The sequence below is a fragment of the Parasteatoda tepidariorum genome, chromosome 8 (assembly GCF_982258835.1).
Source record: "Parasteatoda tepidariorum strain Cologne lab strain chromosome 8, Ptep-v5.0, whole genome shotgun sequence".
Classification (NCBI taxonomy): Eukaryota; Metazoa; Arthropoda; class Arachnida; order Araneae; family Theridiidae; genus Parasteatoda; species Parasteatoda tepidariorum.
The window spans coordinates 38891624-38909480 of NC_141762.1; the positions used below are offsets into that span (position 1 = coordinate 38891624).

Genomic DNA, 17857 nt, shown 5'->3' on the forward strand with positions numbered 1-17857 from the left:
TACATTAACAATAATTAAATACATTTACTTTAGTATTAAAGAAAAAATTTAAAAAATTATGTAGTTCACTGATAATTTCTTTTAATGTCTACTTATTGCATTTTGAAATATTAATTTCAAAATTACTGTGAATTAAGAAACTTTTTATTAATGAGTAGCAATATAGTTTATAACTAGTTCTCTTTAACAGAAGAGCAAGACAGAGCTCAGCGTTTAATGACTGCAACAGATAATGACGATGTACCTATGGCTTTAAGTGATAGTGAGGAACCAATACCACCCACACCCCCAGTTTTGCCCAATAAAGGGAGAGCGAAGGTTTGGAAATCTGTGCAAAAAACTTACCAAGATGAAGATGGCTTTTTAGGTAAATTCAGTTGATAATTTAATTGAAATATTTTAAATGCAATTTTTTTCCTTCACAATTCTTTTGTTTGAACCATACTCCTGTAAAATGCTACACATAACTTTTGATTATTTACTTATCTAGTTTTAACCTAGCAGGCTGATAAGGTGGCCACTCTCCTTGAAGTCAGAGAAAATCTTAGATAATTTTAAAATACCATTGGAAAACCTAGAATAAACGAGAGAATTTGCAATTTCCTCAGGAAATTTTTAAAATATATGCTATAAACAGTTTTGTACCTATGATTACATATTACTGCTGGTTCTTTTTTCCATCTATTTTTTATGCACTGCAATTATTAACTGTTAATTAATTTATAAAAACTTATCTAGCTATATGATATAATTAATTGTCCTCATCGCTATTTTAATAAATAATTCAGTTCTGTTAAATATTATGTATTATTTTGACTTTCTATTAAACAAAGGTTTCTTGGGTTAAAATTAGACGTTGTAAACAATTAGAGCGTCAAACATCTTATTCTTGAAAATCAATTCATATTCATCCTTAGCTTTAATAGTTAAAGATAATTTTTATTTATTTCTTTTTATAGGGATAAAACTAAAAGACTTTAAAAGTGTAAAGCCTGAAATAGTGTAAATTTTTTTTAATCAAGAAAAACTTTTTCTGCTAAATGTGATGTATATAAATATTTTTTCTTATAAATGTATGAAAATTTTTAAAATTGAACTAATTTAGATCTTGTAAATGTGGAACATTATTTAAATTTTTCTCTGAAATTCTCGGGTAATTAACTTTTATCTGGAGTGGGGCCACCCTGACTAATTTTTAGACAAAATGTGGTGTGAGCAATATGCTACAGTAATAGCATTTTTTAAAAAAATTATTCATATTTTGCCCGTAAGAATATGAGTTGTTTCAATTATTACTTTTTTCAACTGGGGTTGTTTAGAGAATTATTAAGGCTGGCAAATTGAATTAACTAAAATACAAATCAATATTGATATTAATTTATTATTATCAATGTCTTTAAGCTAACTTATGAATCAAATGTATCTAAGCTAGAAAGTATCCTTATTGTTTAACTAGATTTTATATTCAGTTCATTTTTTTAAAAAAATGGTCTACTATACAGCACAACATTTATAGCACTGAGAATTGTATTATATATGTATGTACATATATAAATTTGCATTGGAAATTTAATCTAGCCTTTTTTATCTATTCTTTAACCTCTTTTTTTTAAAATTAAATTCAAAGCCTGTATGTGACATAGGGTCACCAATTTACAACTAACAATTTGTAGACTTTCCTTCTTTAGGGTGCAACATATTGGAATTTCTGGTATGCAATCGCCTGCACCTGTCTATCGACCTCTGATCAACATGTGAGTGTTTGGGTTTAGTTGCAGCATGAATCTCTTTTGGCACTTTTAAAACTTAATTGATGACACCGCGCTTCGAACAGACATCCTTCGGCTGCGATGATGGATGAGAAAGGGACTATATGCTCCAATTTGGAGAAGCCCAACTATAGATGGTAAATTTGGATGTTGGTTCAGCCCCTTGCCGATAAATTAAGCTTCTTCTCCATCATCACAGCTGAAAGGTATCTGATTGAGGCACTGTCATTAATTCAGTTTTAAATGTGCTAAGGGAGGTGCGTGCTGCAATTAATACCTAATACTCAAAACATCTAAAGTGTCAATCAAAGACGCCGACAGACAGGTGCAGGCAATTGCATACTCAGAAATTCCAATGTGTTGCACCCTAACAAGGATAAGTAAGTGTACAAATTGCTAGTTCTAAATCGGGAAACCGATGTAACACTGTATTTATGTTTATTATTATCTTTTTTAATTATACATCACAGATTTTTTATTTATATATATTTACTTCACTGCAGTTGCAAAGCAAGAAAAAGTACTTGTATCTGGATCAGATAGTGATGAGGATCCTTTACCAAAAAAGAAGAGCGTTAGTAAAGAAGAACCTAAGCAAAACACCTTTTCGTACCGAAAGCAAGCTTCATTAACAAGTTTCTTTAAGCAACAATGAAAAAAGATCTGTTCCTTAAATATTTCTGAGAAAGAAAAACAGAATAGTGCATTTAAATTTTCAGCATAACTATTTTATTTAATGTTTATGTTACTGATCATTTATATGTCTCCTGCTGATCTCGAATGCATGAATTCATTATATTAATCCTTTTATCTGTCATTAATCTATAGTCTTATATTATGAGGTTTTCTGAAAATTTGTTTCTGCTTTTATGTGGAATTGTTGTTCAGTGGCTGTACCATAAATAAAAATAATATTTTTAAAATGTATTTGAATTTTTTAATTATAACTTAGTTGTGATACATTTAGCTCAACCACTATAAAAGAAATGACTAAATTTTCCATTATACTGAGTTTTAATGTTCAGTACAGTACATAAAACTTTTTACTTTCATCCTATTTTAAAAAAATTTTTATAAAACAAAAAAGTTAAAAGTGCTTCTTAAAAATTTATTGGCTAATACTTAGAAGAAGTTGGGAAGATCATCATTGAGAACTGCATAGCGACTAATTTCTAGAAACAGAAAAAGTCGCAGCAGAGGTAGAAGACCTGAAAGGACAGAAAACATGGTGCAAAGCATTTTCAAAAAGTGCTTATTTTTGATTTTTGTTTTTAATAGCCTTAAAAGGGGTTTAAAAAGTCCTTATTGGGTGTTTTTAAAAAGTGCTTAATTTTATCTTGAGATTTTTTCTTTACAATATGGTTTTTGCCATGTATTATGCAAAAGCATGGTTTCCACATTGTTCTATTCAAAATTTTCACAATTCATTCAAACACAATGCATCTGGGCGTATCGTCGGTGCATAGCGTATGAAAGCGCTAATCATTATGTTTGATGAAATATATTTGCAGGTCTGTATGTGTGTATACTGAGCTGGTTTCAGTGAGGAAGGGATTTTTGTACTCTCATGTGCAACTCTGCTTCATATTCTAAGTTTCAGGCTTCATTTTTCACCCTCAGAAATCAAACTGAAAAATCTCTCGATCATTTTATGATGGCTAATATATAATCAAGAAAGAGTTCTTTGTCAAAAACTAGATATTCCATCATGATCATGTAAAGTCTTGGAAAATTATTTTGCATTTTGTTAATGTATATAGTGTTTAAAAGGTGCTTATTTTTTGTTGAGAGATCTGGCTATGCACCCTGGAAAAATGTCTAGGAAATACAATGAAATAAGATTCAATATTTAGTGCAAGAATAATATTGATTATTAAGAACTGCCGAAATTGTAAAAATATACCATTCGGTTGCTCTGCAGTCTAGTTAAATATTATTATACATATTTAAAAATTTTGCTGAAAGAGCCTATTTTGTTGATGAATTTGACATCAAGTTTTCTTTATAATTCCAAACTTTTTGCATTTTATAAGTGTTTTTTTTCTCTAAATTTTGACCCTACATCCTTAGTTGCAAGCAAAAATGGGAATTTATTAACTCCTCAAGATTCTTTTTTTATACGCTTTCTCTAATTTGAAATTAAAAGATAAAAATAAAGGTATTAGTTGGCATAATATTGCCAAAGTAAAATTGTTACTTTTTATGCAACTAACAAAAAATTGCTAAGGATATTTATTATTTCCCAAATTGCATTACCTAACAAAAAATCATGTTAATAGCGATGGGTAACAATAGGTAATAGGAAAATTGAAGGTAATGATGGGTAGTAGAATAAAATATATTCAAGGGAATAGGTATATATTTTTTTGGGTGCAATTTATGTTTCTAGAAAAGAAACTACGTTGATTGTGAATCAATCACAGGGATTGGTGATCAGAAGAAAAATCTCAGTAAAAATATATATATATTGTTTATTAAAATCTTGTAGTTAAAATTACATTATTTATTCAAAGACACAAATTTTAAATTATTTTTTGATGAAGTGGAGCAACGAACTATTTTATCAACTTCAACATAATATTTTCACCCATATATTTTAAACTAACTGAATCAATAGTTAAAATTATTATTTATCAATTAGTTGTCTATTAATAGTCAAAACTATTGTGGTCAAATAATAACAATTTATAACTAGCTATTTTACTTGATTTAAGTACAAAGGAGGTACCTAAAAATGCATATTGATACATAAAACAAATTTTGGACTGATTTTCTTCTCATAGGTTGTCTATGTTTACCAAAAACTTCTTAAACAGTTTTAAAAGTGTGTTTTATTTAAAAGGGAAAATAATCATTTGAAATTCTTGACATAGTGAAAATCAGAGTTATTAAAAACAATAAAAAGAGGAAAAACTATGAAAATTTGTGTTCCAATCAAACACAAAACTAGAAATTAAATCTGTATGAAGTAGTAGTTTTAAAACTTATTAATTTTTTGATAAAAAAAGATGACAATTTTCTTTGAATTATAATTGTGTAAAAAATGACATTTGATGGAGTTTTTAAAGGAAAAAAATTGTTTTCCATTTAAACATGATGAAATTTTAGGAGAATTAAGTTAAAGGAATCAAAATAAAAATTTGACCTGTTATATTTACTTTTTTCTTCAGCTTAGAAAGACACTTAAAAAAAATTTAAGAATAAAAAGTTGCGAGTTTTTTTATTAATTTTTAAATATGAGATATTGTTAATGTTTGACAGACTCATCACGACTGGATGATATACCTGTTCATTACATCTTTTCTTTCCGGCATCCCATTAATTTCAAATGAGTCAATGGTAATTTACCTTGAATTGTTTCTAAACCTGTTTAACACAGCTATAAGGTGCTCACTAATCAATTAACCAAATTATCAAAATTTATTGAAAAACTGATTCACTATAACTAATTACAATTTTGTATATAATGTGGCTTCTGGAAATATAGTAACAAGTGGGAAAGGCCAGCCAGCCACTGATTGAAATTATTAGTATTGTTTGTTTGAAGACTATTAACTAATTTTATTTCTTAAAATAGCTACAGTTAATGTCTGCACAACCAGTGGAGTTATTTAACTTCACATTTCCGTTACATAAGACTAGTAAACAGCAATGCAATAAGTTAGCAGCATAAAATGGGCATCTGGCTAAATAGCAAACATCAATTACAATATATCTGTAATATCTTAATAGAAAAAAATAGATTTTAAATGTAAGTCATCTATACCTAGTTAAAAGTTTCCTTGTAGAGATTAGTGCTAAAAAGAAATGTTTTCTTAATATATATTAACTCATATAAGTCTTTAAGTAAGTGATGCAAAAATTTATTTATTTACACATAGCACTTTATTAAAAGAATTAAAAATATACAAAAGAAAAAAAATGACACAAGATTGAATATGCCACTTATTATTGATCATTATTTGTTACATGTTTCTGCTATAACTGACTTTTCCAAAGCAAAATCATAGTCTTCTTGATATGGACATGAATTTCCAATGCTTCCTATACTTTGGGAAACACTTTTCCAGATTTGATCCAACTTCGATGAAGCATACAGGCTTGAATTTATAGTAAAGGGTACATCTTGAAGAGGCATGATTGGATGATGCTTTTCTTCTTTTTTGATAATAGGAGTCGGTGTGAAATTGTCTGGCAGAAATCGAGCAGTATTGGGGTTTTTCTAGGAACGAAAGAGAAAAATTTATGCATGTGAATGGTTAAATAAAGATTTTTTTTTAAATTTTATAATTGCATGCAGTAAATGACAGTCACTTTTTCTTACATTTGTTTATATAAGCCATACAAAACCTTGATCTAAAATAGTATGACACTTATGTAGATCGATTTATTAAATTAAATAAGTCTCTCAAGTCTGAATTGGTTATACTATGCCTACAAATGGTTTATACACCAATCTGATCCAAATTTTGACATAAATACACAGCACTAATTAATAACCAAGATACTTAACCTTATTTTCAGCTAAGTAAACATTTGATGCTCTTAAAACAATTTGACACTGTCCATTATTTTAGCTCCATACGTTCTCATTAGATAAAATAATTAATACATTAAGATATAACAAATTAAAAGGTCAATATTTTTAATTCTGGAGAAATCTGATTTCAATCCATCTTAGACTAAACAATTTAATCCTACTTTTCTCCTTATCCTAACAGTACTTGTTTATATCTTGATATTGCATGTTGTATATATTTTTAACTTAATACAGAAATAACAATATGCAAGTAACATGACAATTTCTTAACTTTATATTGGCACTACAAAAACTAGGTCACATTTTGAAAACTTATTTTCCTGGCAAGACTTTATATATATATATATTTCTCTTTAATGCCGTAAATGTCTTGAGTCATAAGTAATTGCAGATGAATAATTAGGTACATTTCTGTTGTAAAGCATAAAATAGATTGAGATGAATATCAGTAGTTATTTTGATGCCAAATTAAAAAAGATTTGCCTCCTCTTACTTTGATTTGGCACTTATGATTCATATGAAAAAATTAGATTTTTTTTATATATTTAAATCTGATTCTGGGAATCTCTGTTGTCATTATTATTTACAATTTTTTAACTTGTGTATGAATTCAGGCTTGGAAGATCATGATTCAGAAATGAAATTTTAATCCTCAAAAGTATTGGGGGCTCATTCAATATTTTGAGTAAAAATTAATAATCTAGCATAGTTGCTCATGAAGTCAAATAATTATTGAAATTATTAATAAAATGTTATACCACATATTCCTGGTAGTTAAAAACCTTCGAGCAATGCAAACCACAGCTGCAGATTGTTTTTAGTCTTGGATTTTAGAAAGAAGTGTAGGGGGGGGGGTAGAGAGAAGGATAAAAAATTGTTGAGAGAGAAAGAAAAAAAAAAAAAAAATAAAGAGAAAAGGTAAGAAAAATATTTTTCTATCCTCCTCATAACAATTTTTTCTTTTCAAAATCTGACATAGGAAATGAATTGTCATAAGAATTGCTATATACTTTGCACAAATAATATTTTCTGAACTATTAGAAAACTTATATAATCTAAAATTAAAAAATAATGTGCAAATATTTAGCTAACGAGAATTGATTTTAAAATTATTTACTTAAATTGTAAATTAACGAAACAAATTGGAAAAATTATATACAATATTTTAAAAAATACATAAAATATATTATTTTTTAATTAAAAAACTTTTTTTTATTAGGTTTTAAGATGAATTGGGATTTTTTATTCTATTTTTTTCCAAAGTAGTATTGTATAAATTCCTAATTAAAGTAATATAAATTTTTAACAAACTTTTTTTATATCGTTTTTATAGCCTAATATAAAATTTTTTTTACTTTATACATGCTAGATAAAGCCTACTTATGACATTCAACTTCATTTCCTACTTAAGACTACATTCAAATTTCGGACTAATATGAACTTATGAAGCTAGTGCTGCAGATATACACAGATAGTTAGTTCTGCTACCAAACATACAGTTAGAAACAAAGAGGTAAGTGAGGACAACTAGTTGCTAAAAGCAGATAGTGCCATAAGAAAGTATTAAATTAACAGGATAGCTTATTAATTCAATGCATATAAATAATAGCTCAGTGACACATCATACATATAAATAACACGTCATACATATAAATAACACGTCATACATATAAATAACACCTGATATGTGAAATAAAGTAGAAAAAAATTCAGATCAAGACGGGTAACCGAAAATTAGCATGCATTAATTATAACAATATAAATACATTCCCATTAGTACTATCAGAATTAATTGTTTCTATAAATAACAGTTTTCAGAAAAACTAATATTAAAGGAAATTAAAAACGAATCATAATAGAGACGTAGTGAAGTAATTTTTCCAAACGAAACATCCACTTACGGGCAGTGGTCGTTCACCAGGATTTTGTTCCGGTTGTTCACTATGTCCTAGCATAACAAAGTCATCTGAATTTTTATCTTTTTCATTTTCAGTGTTAGATTTCTTTTTTCCAAAGATTTGAAACATATCAAACATCTTAAATGTTCTTCAACTGAAATAGTAAAATATTTACTTATTAAAATATTTATAACACATTTTGAACAATTTTAAAAGAAGCTTTTAAAAAGCAGCTACCAATTATTCTAAAAATATTTTACTTTATCTCTTTGGAGGTCATGCTCATGCAGGAAAAAAATCGATTTGTCTTGTAGTCTCTGTTTATTTTTTTAATTTTACAAACAGATTTAGAGCTATTATTATTTCGGATTTTTATGTCAATATTAGGGCCAGTTTTATATCTTTTAACACTACATACTTTATAAGACGGAAAAATTCTGGAATTGAGTACAATTCAAAAAATTTTTTGTTTATAGAATAGCAGGACACTTTGAATAAGGATGAAACAGATTTTGTTTGGCACATAATTTTTGTGTAGGTTTAATTCCGAACATTTTACGTTAGTACTTGAGCTAAAATAATTGCTAAATTTATAGGTAACTAAAAATTCATCACAAAATGGGATTAACTTGAAAGGTTTAACTGGTTCTTCGAAATTTAACGCAAGTTTAAAATCTTTTAGCATCTTGGCAATTGTAGTTACATAAACAAGTATTCATATGGAGATATCCTGTAATAACTTTTAAGATATTAGTTATAAATTTATTATAGTAGTTATGTATAAAGTAATTTTGGATAAAAAATAGATGATTGCATGTTACCCATCTGAGAGGTTCAGGTTTTAAAAATAGAATATTTTCTAACAAAAAAAAATCTCTATTAAAATAATAATCAGATGGAATAAAAGCTTACAGCTGAATACTATAAAATGATAAACTAAAGTTTATAGTTGATGATCAAAAGTTGTTGCGTAACTATTAACTTTATGAAAATTTACAGTCAGACAATGAATATAAGATTGCAGTTTAATAAGAAATAAAATCGATAATTAGATGATGAAAAAAGTTTAATACTAAAAATAAATATTTATAACACAAGAGTCTAGACAGTATATTAGGAAATCAAATTGTTCCTTAAAAGTGACAACAGTCAAACCAACAAAGAACATTTTAAATCAGATGCAATATAGCGTCTGATTTAAAATTCTCTTGGTTATATATGTAACATAGCGTTATATTTGTAATATAGCGTCATAAAAACAAGTTAATTTAAAAGTCACATAAAATAATGATTCTTATCAGTTGCTAACACAATATACAATTTTTTAAATACTCCGCGAATGGGAGATAAGTACGTAATCATCTCCCCATCGCATAGTAACTAATAAAAAATAATTTTAAAAGACTAGAGATAATTAAAAAGCATTAAAATATAATTTGTATATAAATATAGAAAAATATGTTCAAATTTAAACTTTACATTAAGAAAAACAAGCTTTGCTGATAACATCTAAAACGAATAACACTTCAGTATTTTTAATAACAGATAGGCAATTTGAAAAGACCAAACACTATTAAATTTAAAATGATTGATATAAATATGCATTTCAATTTCTAAACAATTAAAATTTCATGTCTATCTATTAACCTTGATTAAAGGTGAAAGTAATAATTGAATGCATTGATTTGTATAAACCAAAATGAACTAATACAAAACGTTTTAATTCTTAGAAATATTGATATTTTGCAAAAATACAACGAAACTAAACACTTGACAGTAAAATATTATTCAAATAAACTTACTATTAAAATTCGATGCTTAACGCATCACAATAGATGTAAGTAAATCTAAACAAAATGACATAATGAAAACAAAACCACAACTTTGGTTGCCAAAACTGATATTTGTCAACAAAAAACCAAAATTTTTATTTTATTTTAAAGATTCAGACTGGCACAAGCAGCCCAATGTAAGAAGAATAAGAATTGTTGACCGCAACCGTAATTGCAACCTTAGCGGCTTTTCTTTCCCATGCTGTAATCCGTAATAATCAATTTAATTGTCGCCATTTGCAATATTAAAATTATTCAAAATGAGTGATTTTAATTCAGTTTCTTCTCAAAATTATGATACCAATTCAGCTTTTGCTGATGCAGTTCAGCGAGCACGTCAGGTAAGACAATTTCTTAGTTGCCTGATCGAATGAAGATAATACACAAATCTTAATTTGCATCTTTGCTTGGTGATCTCATAATGTTCTTAAGAAAATAGTCACTAAAACAATATTCTTGGATGCTTTAAATCAAGAATAGCAGTTTAGTGACATTACAACTGACTCTTAAAATTTTTAAATCTAAGTTGCGATTCATGATGAACTATGACCTTGATATTAATTAGCATGTTAAATATCGCTAGATTATCGGCGAGAGATTTTTAAAACGTAAGCTCGGATGTCACTTTTGCTTGCTAAAAAAAAAAAAAAACTTTTGTGAACAGTCATTAATGGCCATATATTATTAATAGTTACTGTTTTTCTAAAAGTTCATGAGTAATATATTTTTAATTGCACGTTAAAAGCCAAGATTTTGCGGAAGCTTGAAAGGTTCAGGAATATTCTTATATTTCAAAATAAGGAAAACATCAACATCAGTGAGTCGTTAATATTAAGTTAAAATATTATTTGTTGATTGCATTGCTATGCCAACACAATTTGATTTGACTTTGCTCTTGAACTACTAGCATTGTTTTAACTCACTAATGTTGTAAGCGTTATGGATAATTAGGCTGATACCAATTAGAATTGGTTAGACCCAGTTGAAATGGGAAGTGCTGAAAACTGCCTAATTACCCATTTATTGATAAATCTAAGTTTAAATTTTCATTCTTGTTTTTACACTGTTATTTGTGTTAAAAATTAACAGTGTAGTAAAATGAACTAATGTAATAACAATATTTATTATTTATTGCTGTTCAGATTGCTGCCAAAATACATTCAGGAGTAGAAACAACTGGCACAAAACGTGCCCTTGATGATGTGCAAGCTACAAGTAAGAACACTTTTATTTTAATTTATAAAAATTTAATCTTTTATTTGATTGTAAATTTTTTTTTAAAAAATTACTAATCTATTTCTGAAGATATTTACCTTTATCTTATACGTGACATGAGATGATTGTGCTCCGGAAAAACCGGGTTTCCGGATTCTCTGCCAACCATTATTTGGAAATTTCCGAAATCTAAGGTCCAGAAGTTTCAAGAAATCACTGATCACATTTATGTATAAAAATTCTTGTATATTTTATTTAAAAATATTAGAACTAGAATTTATACAGGGTATCCGCGCACCTGGAAAGTCATGAATTTCGGTATTGAACAAAATTTGTCATGATTTTTACTATTTTTTAAAAAAAATCACGGAAAGTCATGGATTCAGGTCTCTGAAAAATCAAATTTTTAAAATGGAATCTCCCTCCCCCCCGATTTTATCCAGTTCCAAATATCTGAATTTCTAACAAAATCGCCACTCAGTCATATTTTATTTGAATATAAAATGATTTTATCATGTTCTTTAAAAATTATAGTGTTCTTTCAAAAAATAAAAGAAAAAATATCATTTCTAGAGCGAATTATCCTTTAAACTCTCTTCTGTGATTTAAGATTTTTTATTATTATTTTTTAGTTTTATCAATTTAAAATTCTAGTTGAAGCAGGGTTCGCCAAGTGGGCCCACTTTGAAAAAACCCGCCCGGGTTTTATTGGGCGGGCCCACCTTGAAAAAACCCACTTGGAACGATAAGTGGGTTTTATCAAAAAAAAAATTTTTTTTTTTTACTAAAACTTATTGTTTTGCATTTACTTTTATATCATTTATAGTGCAGCATAAATTTTCAAATAGAGTTGCATGATTTATATGATTAAGTTTTTAATATTAGTAAAGCAAAAGAAACTCGAATCTTCATATAATTTTAAAGTAGGTATCTACTATTGAAAACTTCAAGTGGGTTTTTTCAAAAAGTAATATTTTAATGATATTAAATCAAATAAAAATTTAAATAATATACTCTGAAAAGATCAATTTTTCATATATAGTTGCATGCTTTATATATTAATAAACAGGTTATTATTATTAATTCATATGTTTAAAAAAATTGAAAAGAAACAATTTTTTTCTTTTTTTACCAAGTGATACATTAACAAATTTAAACAGTTTTATTTTCTGGCTTTAAAAAAAAAAAAAGCTAGAACCTTTTATAAGAGAACTTTTTAAAATTATTTATCTAAAAATGAAATCATTTTCCTAGGGTTAACTATTTGAAAACAAATGGGACAAGTAACTGATACTCTTTATAATTATAGTACGTAGTTTTAATTTCACTTTCTATTAACCTTATTATAAAAACATGTAAGACCATTAAATATTTATTTCAGTTTTTTATTTATCTCAAGTCAGATGAAATTTTAGCTTTTACTGATTATAAATATTTACAGATTATAATTTTATAATAGGTAATATCCATATGTTTAATAAATATAGTAAATAAATGTGTGTGAAAACAAAAAGATTAATAAACTTGTTCCTTTTATATTACTGCATTTATATTTTACAATTCCTAATTTAAAAAATTATGAAACGTAATGCACTTAACAAAATGCACTACAAAAAAATGCACTAAAATGCACTACAAAACTCGTAAAAGTGTATCACCATCTAAGAGAGAAATGTAGACACTTTGAATCTGTTGTATGATAATAATAATAAAGGAAAAAATTGGACTTTTTTTTAAAAGTTAACTCTTAACATCTGCTGACAATTTTTAACTATTTGGAGAAAGTTTATCACAATTAAAAAACAGTTAAAAATTAAAATATTACTTTTAAGATTCTTTAAGATTTCATTTGAATACAATTTATCTTGTTTCTTTTAATTATGTTTAAAAATATTGAAAGCAAGCAAAAAAAATTTCTATTAAGTGATACATTAAACAACAATAAACAAATTTAAAGTTTTATTTTCTGATTTTAAAAAAATAAGCCATAACTTTTTATATATGCTTTTTTTATAATTTTAAGATTAATTTGTCTTTTGAAATTATAAAGTTAAAATGTATCTAAAAATGCATATATTTATCTAAATATTTGAAAAAAGGGGCAAATAACTGATACTCTTTATAATTATTCGTAATTTTAATTTCACTTTCTGTTAATCGTATTATAAAAACATGGAAGACCATTAAATATTTATTCCAGTTTAATTTTATTACAGGTAAAAGTCAGATGAAATTTTAGTGTTTACTTATACAACTCTATTTAATAAATAAAAATATTTTCACAGTAAAATTTATGAACACTAAATGAAAAAACCCAATCTTCCCCGGGTTTTTTCAAATAAAACCCAATTTTCCCCGGGTTTTTTCAATAAAACCCAGGTGGGTTGGGTTTTTTCAAAAATCCCCGGGTTTTTTCAAACCCTGAGTTGAAGCAAACCAAGCAAATTTTTTTATTCGATATTGAACAGAGAAATCAGGAGTATTTCTTTCCTTTCTGATGAACAAGAAAAGTATCCTTAGAATATAATTCAGCAGAAAATTTTTTTTTTTGCTTTTGTATTTTTTTTCAGCTATTTTATTGTTTCCACTCTTTCCTTACTCTGTTTTTTTAAGTTTAAAAGCTATAAATACAAAGATGAAGAGTATAATAGTTTTGGTTATACTTATTTCAAATAATGTTATTATAAATGCTTTTAATTTATTGTTGGAGAAAATATGAACTTCGTTAAGTCCTGAAAAATTCTTGGAATTAGTCATGGAAAATCATGAAAGTATATTTATATAAAATTAATATTTTAAATTATGATGAATATAATTTGGGAATATTTCAGTATTGTTTAAAATCTGCCAAATAGATTTTAAACTTGAAATTATTTTTTTAAAAAAAGCATGTAAATGTTTGCTTGGTGGTGGCTACAAGTTACCTTTCAAGTTGGACCGTTTCTTTTTCTCTAGGCAGTTTTTTTTCCTGCTCAACAGAATAAACGATTGTTGAAAAAAAAATTCTGTTGTGAAATTCATTCTCAGAATTTTCTATCTGTTTAAGAGTATCAATGTAAATAATTGATAATGTTTTTAGCTCAGTTTTTATATTTTTCTTGAATGGAAGTTTATTTTTTATGAAGAAATATTGTTTATTTTTAAAATGTATAATTTTGTTTTCCTTTTTCAGTTGGGTTACCAGACACAAAGAAATTAGCAATTTCAGATGAAAAAGGTAAATGTTTATTATTTTTTTATATTAGCAATTTATAGTGTTAGTAATATTGTATTAATGTTTTTTTTTAATGTAAATATCTATATATATATGCATCTCTTTTAGGAATTGTGCAACAGTTGGCTTCTATACAGGCTCAAAGGTACACTATCTTTATAATCAAACAGTTTATTACTTTTTTAATTTGTTATATGTAGTATCCATTTTTCTTTTCTTATTTTAGATCTGTTGGAGGTATAGCAAATGCAATAACTGTAGAAGAATGGAAAGTTCCTGATAAAATGGTTGGCTTAAGTAAGTTGTTTTTATCATCTGTTCATAATGTGTTTGCAATTTTTACTCGGTTACTATTTGCCTTTTGATTCTTAGATTTTTTTTATACCGAAGTGTATGAACTATAAAAATATTGCACTAGTGTTTTTTATGGTGCATTATTGTAAAAAAAAAAAACAAAGTTTCCTATTTAATAGTTATGGCTATAATATGTGATGCAATTTTTTTAAAAAAAAACACAAGCTTGTCTTTTTCTCCTCCCCCCTCCAGATGTACGACCTAAGCTTGTTTTGCTTTCACAACTTAAATGATGGACATTTTTTTAAAAAAATTCAAAATAAAATATTCATTTTAATTTTTACATAGTAAATACAGTTAAATTGTCAAGTTCAGCTGGAATTTTTTTTTTAATGGCAGAAAAATGTTGAAAAATGAAACTATTGATATTTTATTTAAAAATCAACATTTAAAGCCCTTAATTTAACCAGTCTAAAAACAAATTTTTAAAAAAAAATTCTGTCAATCTTTGGTTTTGGACTGGTTCCGTTGAAAATTATTTTTCGTTAACCTTTAGAAATAGTGTAAATAATACCAAATTATTAAAACTCTAAAACTAATTCGAAGTTGTGAAAAAAACCAAAAAAAATTTTTACTATATTCAGTCATAAGCACATGACTACAAGAATTTAATTTCTCCATTAATTTTGCTTTCAAAAAATTGTTTAAAAAAAAACGGATAAATTATTGAACCTTTCAAAACTGATTCAAAATTTGAACAAAGTGTGACAAATTACTCAACAGTAAAAATGTGGGAAAAGATCGTGAATGATATTGTGATTGAAATGATATTTCTAGTCTGCACGTGGTCTGTTTATATGTCTGCATGTATATATTTTTTTAATTGAGTTGAGTAAACCCTGATGCTATTTGCTGACAAAAAGAGACCAATACATTGAACCAAAGGTCAAACCAAAATTATATACTATTCCTTTGCAACGATTGGTAGTCCAGAAGATCAATAATAATCAGCCTTGTATATATATTTTCTTTTCATTCATTTCAGTTATTGGACGTGGTGGAGAACAGATAACTAGACTGCAAGCTGATTCTGGCTGTAAAGTTCAAATGGCTGCTGATAGTGGAGGTTTACCAGAGAGAATCTGCACACTTACTGGTAGTCGGCAATCCATTGAGTAAGAATTTTATTGTTTGTTATTTTTCCTTACATGTTGAAAAATTTAAATCCAGCTTTATTATCAAGAATTTATACTACATAGTAAAAGGTAGCAAAACCTTTTTTCCCTATTCACATGGTTATCTTGTATGTTGGCTCCATAAATTAATCATAGTTGTTAAAGTGTTATTAAATCTTCATGAGTTGTAATATAAGAATATATCTTTATATGGACTTTTTATACTTTAATTCATGTATAAGAATTTCACTTCAATGGTATCAAAATATATTCTATAAGTCCTTTTAGGCGCTGATTATATGGTAAAATAATTAGGAATGAGCTTCTGTATGAAATGCATATTCAAAGTTATATTTTCTAATTGTATATGCTGTACGACCGTTTAGAGGTACCTTCGCAAATTCAACTTTAGGAAAATCTGTTGTTTCACAAAATACTTTTATCTTAAAATTTTAATTTTGTATCCTTAAGAAACGATAAATCTATATTTTTACTATGTTTTTGTGTTATAATTTTTAATTTTTCACATTATGTCTAAATTTTCACAAACTAGCTACCTCTCAGTAAAACCTAGACAGACCCCTGATATGTTCTTGTGTAGTAATATTTTTAGAAATAGCTTATTGATGGACATGCTTCATTAATGTAATATGCTTGTTTTTTTTTTTAAACAAGTTGGTTTAGTATTATATTCATTAAGTTTCAATTTTCACTAGTAATTAATTTTATTTATTAAGATAAATTGTCACATTTTAACTTGCATCAAATGATAAGTTGTAGATGGTTTAACTCTGATTTGCAAGAACTGATAATAAAAGTATACATACAGTTTGTTGTGCTTGTTCGCTTACTTGTGCTGGTTTATTGCAGAGTTGTAATTTTTTCTTGTAGTCCACCAATCAGTTATGTGGTATTTGTTATAACCTTGGTGCCATTTAGCCAAGATAATACACATGTCAGATTTTTTCTATTTACATTCGCTATTAATTCTTGCTGGACCGAGTATCGAGATATTTTAACGTTTTTGCTTAGAAATTGAATTCAGCTAACTTATGACAAAAGACATTCATAATTTAGAGAAGGCATTAGAGTTCTAAGTAACGTTTGATTTCTCAATAGATCTTGAACTTGTAATTTTTTATTAAGCTTGCTATAATTGCAATTATTGTATTTTTAATGTTAGAACTTAAAAATAATGAAAAAATTCTTGTTCAGTATTTCTTGGCATGCAATTTCTTAATTTTGCGCTATTTCTATATAGCTCAGCTGTAAAATTTACAGAATTTAAAGGCTTTCATTGCTTACGGTAGCCAAATAACATATTTTTTTTAGTTCTTAAAATCATTTCTTGTCGTAAGATAATCAGTTTAAAATTTGATATGCTATATGGACTCCTAAGAAAAAAGTTATGCGTTTCCATAGCCTTGTTCTCTCCAAACATTTGTTGTTTATGTAAATCAAACTTAGATTATTTTATGCATGAATTGTAAAAAAATGTATAAGATAAAAATGTTTTATTTTAGGAAGGCTAAAGAATTGATGACAGCTATTATTAATCGAGGAGGACCACCTTTACCAGTATTAGATACAAATCATGTTCCTGATGGGCATTCTATTGTAGAAATGATGATTCCAGGGCCAAAAGTTGGCCTAGTAATTGGAAAAGGTGGGGAAACTATTAGAAATCTTCAGGTAAGTAATCGTTAACTAAATAAGTAACTAAAAACTGCTTGAAATGACTCATTAATAATTTTACATTAGTTTCTTGGTGGCTATCCTATGTGTCAAAGCATCCGGGGAATAGCAATCCTATGTATAATATTCTAGCTTTAAAATTTTTATAATTGCATAGATATTGTGATATTTAACAGTGCTAGAAACTCTCATAACATGTACAGTTTCTGTAAAAAAACAAAACAA

The 17857-nt window shown here is 26.9% G+C and overlaps 3 protein-coding genes across 15 annotated transcripts in view; 2 read left to right on the forward strand and 1 right to left on the reverse strand.

The window, feature by feature from the left end:
* The window catches only part of LOC107437377 (uncharacterized), a 35098-nt gene extending 32402 nt beyond the window's left edge, over positions 1–2696 (forward strand). For both annotated transcript variants that reach the window (XM_087150136.1, XM_016049364.4), the window contains exons 13-14: positions 191–367; positions 2273–2696. In XM_087150136.1, coding sequence (XP_087006262.1) covers positions 191–367; positions 2273–2424 — 329 coding nt within the window. In that variant the 3' untranslated portion in view covers positions 2425–2696. The remainder of the gene's footprint in view (positions 1–190; positions 368–2272) is intronic.
* Positions 2697–5616: 2920 nt separating this feature from the next.
* On the reverse strand, positions 5617–10149 carry LOC107437395 (uncharacterized). Its single transcript, XM_043042375.3, has 3 exons — positions 10010–10149; positions 8211–8361; positions 5617–5991 (listed from the first exon to the last, which is right to left on the reverse strand). Exons 2-3 carry the CDS (start codon positions 8343–8345, stop codon positions 5728–5730), a joined length of 399 nt encoding a protein of 132 aa, XP_042898309.1. The 5' UTR covers positions 8346–8361; positions 10010–10149; the 3' UTR covers positions 5617–5727.
* LOC107437386 (far upstream element-binding protein 1) overlaps positions 10086–17857 on the forward strand; it is a 33231-nt gene continuing 25459 nt past the window's right edge. For 4 of the 12 annotated variants that reach the window (XR_011636869.2, XR_011636870.2, XM_071181482.2 and 1 more), the window contains exons 1-7: positions 10200–10380; positions 11182–11254; positions 14427–14471; positions 14577–14613; positions 14695–14765; positions 15808–15937; positions 17461–17629. Coding sequence is in view for 5 of the 12 variants with exons in the window: in XM_071181482.2 (XP_071037583.2) it covers positions 10300–10380; positions 11182–11254; positions 14427–14471; positions 14577–14613; positions 14695–14765; positions 15808–15937; positions 17461–17629 (606 nt within the window). In the remaining 7 variants the exon portion in view is untranslated. Of the gene's footprint in view, positions 10381–11181; positions 11255–14426; positions 14472–14576; positions 14614–14694; positions 14766–15807; positions 15938–17460; positions 17630–17857 lie in introns of all 12 variants that reach the window. The other 8 variants (XR_006225168.3, XR_006225169.3, XR_006225170.3 and 5 more) reach the window with 4 other exon arrangements.